This window comes from Helianthus annuus, chromosome 3 (genome assembly GCF_002127325.2).
Source record: "Helianthus annuus cultivar XRQ/B chromosome 3, HanXRQr2.0-SUNRISE, whole genome shotgun sequence".
Classification (NCBI taxonomy): domain Eukaryota; kingdom Viridiplantae; phylum Streptophyta; class Magnoliopsida; order Asterales; family Asteraceae; genus Helianthus; species Helianthus annuus.
This window is the reverse complement of record NC_035435.2, coordinates 99,490,888-99,502,391: the sequence shown is the minus strand read 5'-3', so window position 1 is coordinate 99,502,391 and position 11,504 is coordinate 99,490,888. Positions and strand designations below refer to the sequence as shown.

Genomic DNA, 11,504 nt, shown 5'->3' with positions numbered 1-11,504 from the left:
TTATTGGCGGCACCCCCCAATTCGGCAAAACCCCTCCCCGATTAAGCATCCCGAAGGTGCCCCGTACCCCCTAAGGGGGTTATATAACCCTTTCAATTATACATACATATATATGTAAATGTATGTGTGTGAGTGGGGAGGAAGGGACATAGTGTTATAATTTTCGCTGGAAGTGGGGAGAAAGGGGCATAGCGCCCTGTGTTTTGATGTAGCAAGGCGCCATATCCCTTGCCACTACGGAGAGACTTATAATTATACATATTTCAATGCAAGCATTCACCTCTTAAATATATGTCAAGATTTACTCAATCTAAATGCTACAAAGCATTCTCTAGAAATCTCATATTCTAGATAATTACAAGATACACACATTATAATTATACATATATCAAGACTAATACTGGTAGACTTTAAGATTGATGCACGATGGGATTGTAAAGTGTTGTGTATCATCCAAGACAGAAGTGAAACTAGATATGGTTTGACAAACATTTGTTAAGCTTAGCTTAATATACAAAATTGTATACACACGCTTTGTCATGGAATATGATATTGTTGGATGAAATTTCAGGCCTGAAATAGGTTGCTTTTATTAGAGATTTTAACCATTTTTCTGTTAAACTAACAACTACAAATTGAATAAGATAAGATAAAACAAGAAATTAGAAATGACAACTATTAAAATGCATGAATTGATGACCACTCGCAAATTGCTTAAATAAAAATCAAGAAAATCTTCAAATTCGGGCTAGGAATTAGTCTTCGACTCTTTGACGCCCCTGCCAAATGGCTTTTTTTACAGAGTATTAGTCGTAATGTCTTATCACATAGCAATGATTAAACGTGTTGAAAATAAACATTCATTGACAATGTTGTCTGTTGGTTGTGCGTCCAACAAACGAATGAATGGGGCTATCTACCCCGATAATACTAACCATGGGTTAAATGGTTCTGTATACCGGATTACCGGGACTTAAGTATGATAATAATTTCTCATGCAATCTACATGAGAAATTAACATGTGCATGGCATAAAGTATTGCAAACAATATTTAGCATAGTAACCATGTTTTTTTTTTCATTCCTCTTCCGCACCCCAATTGATTTGTCTATGAATCATTTAACCGTTTATTATCATTCTCCCTCTCTTGAGAAAGAGCTGGTCCTCTAATTCATAAAACATGGATGTTTTTTTGTTTATGTGTTGTTTTGTGGTTTTCTTTTTTTTTTTTTTTTCTGCAAAAGATGCAAGTTTGACTTGGCTTATCCAAATGACTCTCCAACCGCGTTATCAACATGTAAGTCGTGCTACACTTAGACGTGACTGTTTAGAAATGTGGAAAAAAAAAATTTATGTTTTGGAAGCTTACAAACCGGTGTTAACTTAACTTGTTATACATTATTGGTAATTGAAATCGTGCCTTCATTGTATTGATTAGATAATCATATATAGTACAATGATCTCCTATAATTATGGAGATGATTTCTACAATTTGAGATAATTACAAATTTACTAAATATACACATATTAATACGCCCCCGCAGTTGAAACGTCGGGTGGTCCGATGTTGAGACTGGATCGAAAGTCTTCAAACAGAATGCGCGGAAGTCCCTTGGTGAAGATGTCTGCAATCCGGTGTCTAGACGGAACATGTAAGACTCGAATGTATCCACGACGCACCTGTTCACGAACAAAATGAATGTCGAGCTCAATATGTTTAGTGCGTTGATGTTGAACAGGGTTGCCAGACAGGTATAGATGTACCATTACCAACAATAATAAATTTATTAGTACACTTATTAAAGTTAGACGGGGAGTATATACCTTGCTGATTGGCAGAGTGCGAGGTGGCTCTAGTGTCCATGATGCCTTGATCTGGTGGGTTTAGCGCCAGAGAGTAAAGTGCCTGTTCAATATCTGTAGGGGAGTAATTGGTGTGATGGGCCTGATCAGGTCGTGGGCCAAGAATCCCCTGAGAGGTTTGTGTATTGGGCGTAGATGGGTAAGGGCAGGGGGTTTGGGCCACGTTGTTGGATTTAAGCATGGAGGCCCATTGTGTAGCAGTCCAATTACTTGGAAAAACAATATAGGTGTGAGTTGGTGTGTTGGAGTTCTGGGAGGTGGTACGGTTGTGGGAATTGAAATGTCGGCCTCGGCCTCGGCCCCGACCACCACGAGGGCGGCCTTGGTTTCGGTTCGAGTTGGGTAAGGGAGCCGGCTGAGGTGTTGTAGAAGAGTAGGTTGAAGTGTTTGTGTGTAGGGCAGCAGCGGCCGATTGGGATCCCCGGGCTACTTGACGTTTCTTCTTGAGTTCTTCCTGATTCAGACGGGAGCGGACTTCACTGAAGGGGGTAGCGGGTCACGGTTCTGAAGGACAGTTGAGATACTGTCGTATTGCTCCGTCAATCCGGTTAAAACCTGTAAAACAAGCATGCGATTATTGACTGGAGAGCCCACGGCTGCGAGTTGATCGGAAATCTGTTTGGCATGATCAAAATAGTCACCCATGGAAGCAAAATTCTCAAGAGAAAGGTTGGCGAACTCTTGACCCAGAAAAATAGCACGAGTGTTCTGATTATCATTAAATTCATTCTCAACAGCCGTCCAAGCCTCAAGAGCAGTCTGGCCTGGTTGAATAATTATGCGGAGAAGAGGCTGCGAGATAGTAGCATAGATCCATTGTTTAACCAAAGCGTCCAGTTTGGTCCAGAGGTGTTCAGCAGCGATTGCGGCTGCGTCGTCTTTGTCTTTGGCAGCAGCAGCGGTGTCAGAAGAAGATGTAGCAGCCGACTTTTTGGGAGAAAGATGGTCGATGACATCATACACTTGACAGTGGACCTGGAAGAGAGTTTTCCAGGTACTGTAATGTGTAGAGTCCTTCTCAAGCAGGATGGGAATATGGGATTTTATATGAGTCACCGTGAGGGCTGGGTGAAGCGGGTTAGAATCCATGAGGGACAGATGGTGAGTGATCGGAGAAGATAAAAGACAAGAAAAGCAGCCGGCAGAGGAGATGCAGCGGCAGCAGAGGGAGGAATTAGGGTTGGGATCGATGAATTAGGCTGATACCATATTGGTAATTGAAATCGTGCCTTCATTGTATTGATTAGATAATCATATATAGTACAATGATCTCCTATAATTATGGAGATGATTTCTACAATTTGAGATAATTACAAATTTACTAAATATACACATATTAATATACATGGTTTACTCCACACCGTTCACTGAACGTACATGTTTTTGACATGGTTATTAAAACGTATAAATTGGAAAACATAATCTTGCAAGTATCTTTTGATAATGTGTAGAATAATACTTATGCGATACAACAATTAAAACTTAAATATTAACCTATTAGTGACGGTGTTTTCCATACTCGATGTGTCGCACACATAATAAATTTGGTTGTTCAAATGGTCTAAAAACGATTGAACTAATAAAAGAGGCTTTTAGACAAATATTTATGTGATGTTTTTAGCAAAACTCAAAGACATACTCGATATCTTAAGTTTTGTGATGAATCGAAACGTCCTTACTTAGGTCCGAATCGGGACATACCTACAAGGTGGAATTCAACATGTAACATGGTTAAAAAAGCTTTACAACAAAAAGATAGCTTAATGGCATCTTATGATATTCTTGCTTGTCGTCTGGATGGTTCGGCTACTCCATTTCTTCCATCAAGTTGGGATGTTATCGAAAAAATAACTGATATGCTCAAAACTTGTTAAAACCACAACAACGCTCTATCGGGGATTTATTATCCCAGTCCTTTGATACTTAACCAAATATATTTAATGAGTCGTAAACTAAACGATTTATCAGTTGGAGGCCCTCCGCTTTCCGAATTAATATCACCAATGAAAGAAAAACTTAGAAAATATTTGAAAGAAATGACCCCGTTATTATTTGTGCCGCCGCATTGAACCCTTGCCTAAATATACCGGGGTTGAAATGGTACTTGAGAAAATAGTTTACGATTTGGATTTATACGATGAAGATCCAATTTATTATCCAGGTTTAAAAATAGGTTTAACAAACATTTAACGGACATGTATGGAGTTTATCTTGAAAAAAACGGTTGAACATCACACATTCATGAATCAATGAGAAATGCGGGATTTCCGAAAGTTCAAGTATTGACCTTGATTGAATGTTCAACTTGTACAATAATTTAGCAAATTAAAATTCTAAACGGCAATGTGGTACCACTCCAAGTAGCAAACTAGAGAGGTATGGCGCGGGAAACTTTTTAACCGGTACGAGTCCCATCGATTTTCTAAAATTTGATATGTTGGCTTGGTGGAAGATAAGGGATGTTAGTTTCCGATTCCAGCCACAAAGGCCCCAGATCTACTAACCGTTCAAGCTTCTACGATAACTTCAAAATTTGTTTTTTCTGTTAGTGGTAGGGTGATATCGTTACAAAGAACAAGACTAACTCCTCCGATAGAGATGACAATTTGCTTGAAAGATTAATTAGACGCGAGAGAACAGATACAATATATTTCCACACTCGAAGGCAAATTAGAATACGAGGAGGAGTTAGTATTTCTATGTTTTTGATTATTAAATAAAAAAGGAAAAATTGTGTTATTTTTTTTAATTTGTAATTTAAAAAAGGATCGGTTTGGGCCAAACTGGTTTTGAGCCATACCCAAACCAATTTGAATGGGTTGGGATTTTTAGCTTATAATCTGGTTCCTAACCCAAACTGGTTTTAGCCATACTGGTTTGAATCCAACATAAAAAAAAAAAAAAAAAAAAAAAAAACAACCCGGTTCGTAACTCAAACAGGTTTGAGCACAAACCGAATTTTGTACAGGCTCAAACCAATTTGGATGGATTGGGATTTTTAGGCTAAAGGGTGTGGGGGAGATGGGTTGGGTCATCAATCACCACATAGGACCATTAATGGATTGCTACACCATCCCCTTGTCTCATCCACCATGGTTGGCATGGATTAAACCATGGGTCTACTTTTTCAATATTTCCTTTTCATTTTTACAAAAACAAATTAAAATAAGAGAATAGTGGTTTGGTCATGACCACACCCTTAAAATAGTGGTTTTGGATGATAGATTAGAAGTAAGTGACATGACGCTGATGTGTAGGGTCATGACCACACCCTATATAGCCTTAGCTTATAATCTGGTTCCTAACCCAAACGACTTTTAGCCATACCGGTTTGAACCCAATATAAAAAAACCCACCCGGTTCCTAACTCGAACCGGCTTAAGCACAAACCGAATTTTGTACACCTCTAGTGCTATCTTGATAATTGGTTCCTAACATGTCAATGATTTATTTTTACATATTTTACAAATAAATCCGATTTTGGATATTGACATGAAGCATATGCCAAGAGTACGGACAAAAGGGTAAAATCCAGTTGGCTTCGTGATCTTCTATTTCTCTGCAGCCTATCTGTCATTACTCATTTGCTCTTATTTACATGCTCAATAAAGCATTATTTATTTTAAACCCTTGCTCTATTGATAATTTCTATTTCAGCCCTTCCTTCCCTTCGGTTAATAACTACGTCACGGACCATGACGTCTACGCTCTTTTTGCAGAATTTTGAAAATTTATAACAATCACACTATAATATGACAAATACTTTTTTATTAGTAATCAGATTTATAAAAGAACAGATTTTATACTACTTTTTTTTTACAAACTAGTCATTTTCTAAAAGTATTTACTAATATATGTACCAACTTTAACGTTATTTTACTAATTTCGTGAAAATAACGTTTGTGATCTGTTACTAATATAATAACTAAGTCTATTATCTTTAGAGAATGAAAGAAATGAAATACCAACAATTAGAGGATGAAGTTAAGAAGAGCCATGAATGATACAAAGATGTTTGTGATCTGTTACTATTTTTTAACAATTTATTTCATAGATTAATTTATCAGCCGCTCTTGAGCATTGCTGATCGTAATCAAACTACTGCAATTTAAAACCAAACCAGTTTGGTATCAAGTTTTTGGGTTTATTAGGCTTCTAAATCATTGGTATCAAGTTTTTGGGTTTATTAGGCTTCTAAATCATTCATAATGGTTAATGCCCACTGAAGGGGTATGGTCCCAAAATGACCATTACCCGCATCAAACAAACCCCTACCAGTAGTCAGACCGCACCCATGCGGTCACATCCTTCGAACCCATTCGGTCCGAAGATGGATAGCTTGACCTAAGTACAGAAGAAGATGAACATATCGATGCGGCTGGCACCGCATCATATGGGCATTTTCGTCACGACAAGGGAAGCGAGCAAATAGTCTCCACAGGCGATAATGCGGCCAACACCGCATCTCGCGTATTTCTCGATCACAAGTAGGAGACGCGGTGACTTCAGGCGTTACCGCATGCAGCGATGCGGCTCGCACCGCACCCTGCATATCCAACAAGTGGACTGACACGCCATGCAAGTGGCTGACACCACGAGGCAAGTGGCGCCGGCGACAGTCCCTTGTCAGAGCTATTAAAGCAATGGGCTGACGTGGCGTGACCCCCACGGCCGGCGAGACTGACACACCTGCAACGGTGCAGCTCGTCGTCAGCCCATCCATCAATCACCTCCTTCACTCCTCGGCTATAAATACCGACCCCAAACCAAGTTTGAGGTATCTCTTGACAACTCGCTCACTACTACTACTATCTTACTTTGCTTCCCAAGCAAACTACTGATTCTCACGCCGGAGAGTGGTAACAAGGAGCACCCCCCACCCCATCCTCCTTGTTACGAGTCACGGCTTGTTTCCTTGTGCAGGAGATCATCCACCGGTGACCCAGCCAGCGATCTCCGAGAGGAAGGGATTAACCCTTCTTGACGAGACCAGTGTGTTAACCCTGCCCGGTTAACCATTGTTTCATCATTGGCGCCCACCGCTACTCTTAGCACTTTTTAATCCATCCCTCTCCCTCTCAAGATCATGACTGATAACCAAAACACCAATGCGGATAATCCAAATCCCCCGATCCCAACAGGGGTCCACCCTTCGACCCCCCAACCCGGACACATTGGCACGTCCACCCAAAGGATCCCATCCTTTGCGTTCGGACACGACTTATCACAGGCCCCAACTGTGCTCCCACCAGGCGTGGACTTACACTCCTGGTACCAACAGCAGACTGACCTGCTGATAGCGGCTTACAACCGCGCTTGTACGGAAGCAAACGTACAAGCTGGGCCTACTCCAATACAACACACACCTGCCAACCGTATACTCCAATACGATGGCAGGTTACACTCACGTCCGGCTTCCAGAAGCCGACATGACGACCGTGGATCATCTTACTGTTCAGTCAATACACTCAACGAGGATACTTCCTCATATGAGTCCCGCTCCAGAGGGCCAGTGCATACCCGCCTGGGCCCCTATGGCGAAGATAGGAGGCGGTCAGCCTCCAGGCGCGGCCCAGGCATCCAGAGCCGACCCTGACGATCAAACCTACCGCGGGGAGTCTCACGACACCAACAGCAGACCGGGGGGACGCAACTATGTTCCTCCCAGTCACCCCCGCACCCGCTGGCCGGATTCGCAGGGGAAACAGTCTTTCCCCTAGGTCAAATTACATTTCCCGTGCGTCTTACCAATGGTAAACACACGCGGACGGAGGAGGTAAACTTCATGGTTTTACCCCACACCTCCAATTATGACGTCCTCCTTGGGAGAGAATCCCAAGGAGATTTCAATATGATCACATCCGTCCCCCACTCCGCGGTTGGTTTCCCAACCGCATCGGGGGTTGCAATCATCTACGCCCGCAAGGACGTCATGATGACGGACGAAGCACGTCCGACAAAGGTCGCAAGGCCCACCCCCGTCGGCCAACCGGAAAAATGGGTTCTCAACCCAAAGCATCCGGAACAGAAGGTCACATTGGGTCACGCCTTATCCTCGACCACCAGAGCGCACCTGAAGGAGCTCCTCTTCAGGAACCAAGACATCTTCGCGTGGACTCCCGCAGACATGACAGGGGTCCCGCAGCTGTCCCTCCCGCAGCCGCCTCTTCTCACCAATCACAGGGGGACCCGCAGCTGTCCCTCCCGCAGCCGCCTCTTCTGCATGCTTCTTCGCAGCACCAGAGCGTGACTCCGCGGCTGTACCCAAACCCTCAAGGGTATCAGATACTATCACATAATTCTTGTGTCGACGAAAAGAGGAATGAGAGATACCTGCTGCCTGCGGCACCAAATGAGGCACAGTAGTGACCTCCTTTATCTTCTTTTAGCGAAAGCGCACGCCCTTCACAGTTTGCCTCTTTGGCACACCTTTCGCTTCAGGGTCCCCCAAGGCCCCAAGATCACCTGCATGGAATTAATACGTCAATAACACAACATGATCAACACAAGTAGCAAAGCTTCGATAGTATACCTTTGCCTACTGGCAACTCAACTGCCAGTGCAGCCTCAGTAGGCACCCGGAAGTTACTACGGATGATAGTATTGTGATCCTGTTCACCATCCGCACAAACTACGGTCTCAACCGTACCCTCGAAATCCGGAGCAAACATCCTCCATGCGGGAGCATCTTCTGATAGTAGACACAAAAGTCAGTAACACACGTAAGGATAAAGAACGTAAACAAACAAAAAGTACGTACCACCGCTCTTTTCCCGCACCACGGGTTTCGAGTTCTTGCCCCTCCTCAACATCATACGCAACAGCCATAGTTGCGTGTTAGTCAACTTCACAGACTCAATAGTCTGCAGCTGCGGGAACCACTGCACTGATTTCAAACTGGGCATCGCAATGGTCTCTGCTATGATCGTCTCGGTCACATTCCGAAACGTCATATCCACAGCAAGGGCAGCAGACTTGATATAGAAGAACTTCTTCTTCCACATCGTCATCCCCTTAGGGGGAGTCATCAGCTTGGGGGTACCGTCTCGTTGACGGAAAGAAAAGAACCCCATGAACACTGTCATCTGATAAAACCGTCGGAAATCTCCGACGGTAGGCTCTATGCCAAGAGCACGGAAGGTAAACTCAAAATTACGAATCCGAATCATCCCAAACGGACTCACTTGAGAAATGTGGACCTTGTACCACTCCAAGATATCCACAACAAACACCGTCAACGGTAATCGGAGGTTACAATCTCCGAAGAAATCGGACCACATGGTCACATAACCGGCCGGAGCGTCGGCACCAGTATCACCCTCTGATGGGTACCGAGCCCCATACTCCGAGGGCATTTGGACCTCAAGCATAAGGCGATCAAAGCTTTTTCTGGTCCACTTCAGCGCCGGTAATCCACCACCGGCAGCCCCCTCTTCTTCTTCTTCGGCCACTAAAGGCTGTTCAGGGTTTTCACCCTCCACATTATGTGGACTAGATGGTTCAGCCATCAAAAATATCAAAGAAACAGAAGATGGTGAACAGAAACACTAGAAACCTCACCGGAATTTCAGAAAAAATCGTCGGAGAAGACAGATGACAACTTTCTCTCAAACGGCAAATTTTTTGAATTTTCGACAAAGTGAGACGAAACCACGAACGGTTTTCCCCTTATATACCCATCGCAATTAATGCGGAGGGAGAAAGCAAATCATCACGTTCAAAAAGAGCGTATCTTGCAACAACACGTGTCGAGCGCCGTTTTAGCTGACGGTTATCACGCGCGCGTGGCCGCTCACGCGCCTGACAAAGAAGACGTTTACACTCCCTGCTACAGTGCATTTAATGCCTCGGGCAGTGCAAGTGTCCTTTCATTTCAGCACATGCAGAAACGTCTCACCAACTTCTACCAACTCACACGTGCGATCAAGCCACGTAGGCAAGGAAAAGCGACAACATTATCCACACAAAACATAAGCGGCATGCGGTTTCTCTGGTTTACCGCACCATAACCCATACCGCATGTCGTTTTTTTATATACCCTAAAAAATAGGTAGAAATATATCTATCTATACTATAAAGGGATATATTACCTTTTCCGCATCACTCACGAGCACACGTGAAATATGCGGAAGTGACACACATGAACCCATTCAGATGTGTCAGATGCTCAGAACCAGTGTTGTTCTTTGGACTGAACCGCATCTCAGGAACAGGCAGAGCGCATTGCCTTCATTCTCTTCAAGCTTCAAATCCCTCCTGTCCGGTTCACAACCACAGAGGGTGCATGAACAACTTCTTCAGCAAAACGCAGGAAGAGAATCTACACGACCGCACATCAGCAGCCCTGACTACTGAACCTTCAAGAGCTACATCCGTGCAACAAGCACACTTTGAGCGAAAATGGGACTGCAAACATCGCAGACACCCATGAAGAGCTACAGACATAACCATAGCTTCCGCAGAGTGGTTGCTACGGAAGAGCAAAGCTCACTCCACATCACCGAACGAGGCTACCTCGTTGTAAACTCGGTATTGGAGCGTGAAGGAAACTGGCTCCAGAAAGAACGCAGATACGTGCTCTAAACAAGCACTTATCAAGCAGCAAGTGTCCGAACAGCGGTAACAAGTCTGCCTATGACTTTGTTTACCTGCCAACGGACCGCGGTAACAAGTCTGCTTATGACTTTGTTTACCTACCAATGGACCGCATGGAATAAACAACGATGGGCATCCCCTTGCCTATGACCATGTTTATTTACCCATAGTTTAGATCCACATTGTTCGACCAAACAGGGCCAACAATGACGCAACGAGGTAACCGCAAAGAACGTACGGTTACTTAAGAGCTATCAAGATGAACACGAACACCCCACAAAAAAGGGATGGTCATCTCATCATAGGATGCTGAACATAGAACTTGAGCAAAGTTCTAACACAACATCCAAAACCTTCAAACCCGACCGCAAAGGTTGGTTTAAAAGCTTTTCTTTTCTTCTTCGTGCACCATTCTGGCAAATGGTTCGAAGAAGAAACCACCTCCAAGAGGTTCGAAACATGTGCAGACCTTCGAACCACCATCCTAGAGGTTGGTTCGAAGTTTGTGCAGCATTACTATGAAGGTCTCTAACAGACCTTCAACACAACAACAGGTGGCAACCCACCTGATGACATACAACGGCTGAGAATTTCGCATCAAGCGAACTCCTTCACCGGTACGGAAGAGGCATAGCCGGATTTCTTCCCAGATCACCAGTCTGATCTGGCCTAGAATTTTCTCCAGACTGCCAAATTACCTTCCTACACTATAAGTCCAGTGCTCCTCCCACGTGCAACTTGCACAAGACAGCAACACTAGACTGGGGGGACTTGAAGGGGTATGGTCCCAAAATGACCATTACCCGCATCAAACAAACCCCTACCAGTAGTCAGACCGCACCCATGCGGTCACATCCTTCGAACCCATTCGGTCCGAAGATGGATAGCTTGACCTAAGTACAGAAGAAGATGAACATATCGATGCGGCTGGCACCGCATCATATGGGCATTTTCGTCACGACAAGGGAAGCGAGCAAATAGTCTCCACAGGCGATAATGCGGCCAACACCGCATCTCGCGTATTTCTCGATCACAAGTAGGAGACG

General features: G+C 43.8%; 2 protein-coding genes across 4 annotated transcripts; both read right to left on the bottom strand.

Moving 5' to 3' along the window:
• Positions 1 to 2,322: 2,322 nt before the first annotated feature.
• LOC110931659 lies at positions 2,323 to 2,952 on the bottom strand. Its single transcript, XM_022175045.1, has one exon. The coding sequence runs from the start codon at positions 2,950 to 2,952 to the stop codon at positions 2,323 to 2,325; it is 630 nt and encodes a 209-aa protein (XP_022030737.1).
• A 4,951-nt stretch (positions 2,953 to 7,903) lies between these two features.
• Positions 7,904 to 8,895, bottom strand: LOC110927777. Of its 3 annotated transcripts, none has more exons than XR_002585892.2 (4): positions 8,624 to 8,895; positions 8,396 to 8,554; positions 8,197 to 8,328; positions 7,904 to 8,121 (listed from the first exon to the last, which is right to left on the bottom strand). XR_002585892.2 is itself a non-coding variant. In XM_022171193.2 (3 exons), the coding sequence occupies exons 1-3, from the start codon at positions 8,889 to 8,891 to the stop codon at positions 8,249 to 8,251; spliced, it is 507 nt and encodes a 168-aa protein (XP_022026885.2). In that variant the 5' UTR covers positions 8,892 to 8,895; the 3' UTR covers positions 7,904 to 8,248. The 3 variants fall into 3 exon arrangements, 1 of the variants encoding a protein (XP_022026885.2); XR_002585893.2 differs by having other exon boundaries at positions 8,396 to 8,551; XM_022171193.2 differs by having other exon boundaries at positions 7,904 to 8,328.
• Between the last annotated feature and the right edge of the window lie 2,609 nt (positions 8,896 to 11,504).

What these genes read in the sequence shown, in the direction of transcription:
- LOC110931659 (XM_022175045.1), bottom strand. Translation starts at nt 2,952, where the DNA reads ATGGATTCTAACCCGCTTCACCCAGCCCTCACGGTGACTCATATAAAA.
- LOC110927777 (XM_022171193.2), bottom strand. Translation starts at nt 8,891, where the DNA reads ATGACTCCCCCTAAGGGGATGACGATGTGGAAGAAGAAGTTCTTCTAT. An exon ending in GGTGCGGGAAAAGAGCGGTG is followed by an intron (nt 8,555 to 8,623) that starts GTACGTACTTTT and finishes GTCTACTATCAG; the next exon opens with AAGATGCTCCCGCATGGAGG. An exon ending in TGAGTTGCCAGTAGGCAAAG is followed by an intron (nt 8,329 to 8,395) that starts GTATACTATCGA and finishes AATTCCATGCAG; the next exon opens with GTGATCTTGGGGCCTTGGGG.